This window comes from Melozone crissalis, unplaced genomic scaffold (assembly GCF_028551555.1).
Source record: "Melozone crissalis strain CALT ecotype California unplaced genomic scaffold, PUWL_Pcris_2 ptg000019l_1, whole genome shotgun sequence".
NCBI lineage: Eukaryota > Metazoa > Chordata > Aves > Passeriformes > Passerellidae > Melozone > Melozone crissalis.
This window is the reverse complement of record NW_026535797.1, coordinates 9,838,765-9,842,103: the sequence shown is the minus strand read 5'-3', so window position 1 is coordinate 9,842,103 and position 3,339 is coordinate 9,838,765. Positions and strand designations below refer to the sequence as shown.

At 50.2% G+C, this 3,339-nt stretch overlaps 1 protein-coding gene across 1 annotated transcript; it reads left to right on the top strand.

Annotated features, from left to right (window-relative positions):
* The first annotated feature begins 204 nt into the window (after positions 1–204).
* Positions 205–2,208, top strand: ADRA2A (adrenoceptor alpha 2A). Its single transcript, XM_054276952.1, has one exon. It carries the CDS (start codon positions 233–235, stop codon positions 1,565–1,567), a length of 1,335 nt encoding a protein of 444 aa, XP_054132927.1. The 5' UTR covers positions 205–232; the 3' UTR covers positions 1,568–2,208.
* Positions 2,209–3,339: the final 1,131 nt, after the last annotated feature.

Here is a 3,339-nt window from a genome sequence, read left to right as displayed (position 1 = left end):
AGCAGCGGCGGCCGGCTGCAGCTCCAGCCTCGGCCCCGCTCCGCCCGCCCCGCCGCGCTCGGGGGTCCCGGGCAGCGCCCAGCATGCGCCGTGCCCGCCCGCAGCCCCCCGGCCCCCGGCGCGCCGCCCTGCCCCGGCCCGCGGCTCTGTAGGAGCGGAGCAGCCGCGCGGAGCGGGCGCGGCGCGGGTGGAGCCGGGGCGAAGGGCGGGGGTGTCCGCGCAGCCGGGGTTGATGTTTAACCTGGAGCGCCCGTTCACGGAGAGGGGCCACTTCTTCTCCTCCATGGAGTACCAGCGGCAGCTGGAGGAGGAGGAGGGCTACCCCCCTCCCGGCACTAATGGGACCTTCAACGACAGCGGGGCCGGCCCGGGCTGGGACGCGCCGTACCCTCTGCACACCACCATCACTCTCATCAGCCTGGCCAGCTTGCTCATGCTCTTCACCGTCTTTGGCAACGTCCTGGTCATCATCGCTGTCTTCACCAGCCGGGCGCTCAAAGCCCCCCAGAACCTCTTCCTGGTCTCCTTAGCCTCAGCTGACATCCTGGTGGCCACGCTGGTCATCCCCTTCTCGCTGGCAAATGAGGTGATGGGCTACTGGTACTTCGGTAAAGTGTGGTGTGAGATCTACCTGGCCTTGGATGTGCTGTTCTGCACCTCCTCCATCGTGCACCTCTGTGCCATCAGCCTGGACCGGTACTGGTCCATCACACAAGCCATCGAGTACAACCTCAAGCGCACCCCGCGACGCATCAAGTGCATCATCTTCATCGTCTGGGTCATCTCGGCTGTCATCTCCTTCCCACCACTCATCTCCATCGAGAAGAAGAGCGGGCAGCAGGCTGACCAGGGGGTGGCATTGTGCAAGATCAACGATGAGAGGTGGTACATCATCTCTTCTAGCATCGGCTCCTTCTTTGCCCCCTGCCTCATCATGATCCTGGTCTACATGCGCATCTACCAGATAGCCAAGAGGAGGACGAGGGTCCCGCCGAACAAGCGGGCAGAGCGCCCCGAGAAGAAGCAGAATGGCTTGGCTGACAAGGAGGACCTGCCAGCCACGGCGCAGCTCAACGGGGAGAAGGCAGCAGGAGGCAGTGGCGGGCAAGAGGGAGAGGTCAATGGCATAGACATGGAGGAGACCTCTTCCTCTGAGCACCAGGAGAACAACCAGTGCAAGAAGTCAGAGAAACCATCAAGAGGAAAGACCAAGACTAAGCTGAGCCAAATTAAGCCTGGGGACAGTTTGCCCAGGAAGACAGAGGAGGAGAGGAACACCAAAGGGTCCCGCTGGAGAGGCAGGCAGAACCGGGAGAAGCGCTTCACCTTTGTGCTTGCAGTGGTGATCGGGGTCTTTGTCATCTGCTGGTTCCCCTTCTTCTTCACCTACACACTGATGGCCGTCTGCGAGAGCTGCTCCGTGCCCGACACCCTCTTCAAGTTCTTCTTCTGGTTTGGTTACTGCAACAGCTCCTTGAACCCCGTCATCTATACCATTTTCAACCATGATTTCAGACGGGCTTTCAAAAGGATCCTCTGCAGGATAGAGAGGAAAAGGAGTGTTTGAAGGACCCTTTGCTACTGACAGGACTAACCAAGACTTTGTAGGAGTGTAAAGTACGTCTCTCTTGGGCTGTGCTTGCATGGGATGGTTTCCTTCAGCTCGTGAGCAGGAAGCCTTTAAAACCTGAGATGAGCCTGTGGGAGCACCGGGCAGCAGCAGTGAGGAGCAGCAGGCAAGTGGAGCTCCAAGCTGTGGCATTCGACTTGCCAGGGGAGGATGGCCTTTGACTCGCTTGGTTTATTTTGTTAGTTTTTTTTTCTTTTGCCAGAATCTCTCAGTGGATATTCTCATGACTGCTTAGTTTGACTCTTTAAAGGCAAACATTGTGCAGCTCTGTGAGATGAACAACAAAGAGGGAGTATGCCACACCAGAGGTGTTGGCTTTTTTATTTTGTTGTGTCTTTTTTCCCCCCCTGTTGTATATGTAATGAATTTTGACCCCCTTGTAAAATAGAGTATTGTATTCTTGAATTTGAATGTCTTAATTTTTGTAAGGCAAGCAGCTTTGAAACTGTGAATGCTTTAATTATCTTTGATACCTTAGAAGTCTTTCTTTTCCTACCCCCTGCAAAGCCCCTCACTCAAAACCACTGACCAACTAGAGCCATCCTCCTACCTGACAGTTTGATAATATTACCAAAATTCCCAAAATTCCCAAATTCCTGTTGGTTTTTTTTTTTGTTTTTGTTTTTTTTTTTTTTGGCTATAAGCTTAGGATCACAGACCTCACCAGACTGGCTATTTTTGTTGCTATTTTTTAATGTCATACCTGTTTCTGTTTAGTTTCTGTGCTGCCTGTGACACAACACAGCTGAGATGGCACCTGCCATCTCGTTACTCGTGAGAGCCCGATGGAGCGGTGGCTTTGCCGTGCAGGCAGGGATGTCCCAGGCAACAGGGACTGTCCCTCCCTTGCAACGTGAGCCTTGGGACCCTGCCAAGCTCCCCTGAGTTAATCTTGTTTGATATTATACCACTCTGCAGCACTGAAATGTGTTTGATGCTCACTTGCTTCCTCCACCTCAACTGTAAATAGGTAACGTTTCAAAGCAAACAGCAGGGCTCTGCATATCATGTTATCTCATCTGTGCTGATTTGTGATGGTTTAACTCCTGCAGGACTTCCTGCAGAGGGGAAGGGGTTTGTGCACAGTGGCCATTTGTCTTTCTCAATTAAGAAAGAGTTCAGTTTTTAACCTGCCAGTCTCATCTTTCCTAGGAAATAGGGAAGCATCCCTCTTTCAGTCTTATACAAGGCAAAACTCTGAAATGGGAAACTTAACTTCCAGTTTCTCCATTATTTTATAGTGTAATTAAGCCTTTTTTTTTTTTTTTTTTTAATCCAAGTGTAAATATTGTGAGATTGGAGCAGGAGAGAGAGTTAATACTGCTTTTACACTCTTTCCTGAAATGGCTTTCAGCTCTTTGTGCTAAAAAAAAAAAATAAATCCAAAACAAAAATGGGCAGAACAAATCTAACATCCTTGTGCCATGAATAAATTTCTGGAGAACATTTATAGGAAAAACTTTTGATTTAACACAATGAATAAACGAATCTGCAAGTCTTTTAATGTTAGGAAAACAGCTTTATCAAATGCTGACAAGTCACAGAAATGGTTTGGAGAAAGCAAAGTTTGTATAGGTTGAATGTATAAACGAATTTGCCTTCTCTGGAGTTGTGTGGTACACAGGAAGAGACTTTAAAAATACGTTTTTACTTTTGGGAAGTGTTTTGTTGATTTTGCTCTCTCTTTTGACTTTCTAATTAACTCCAAG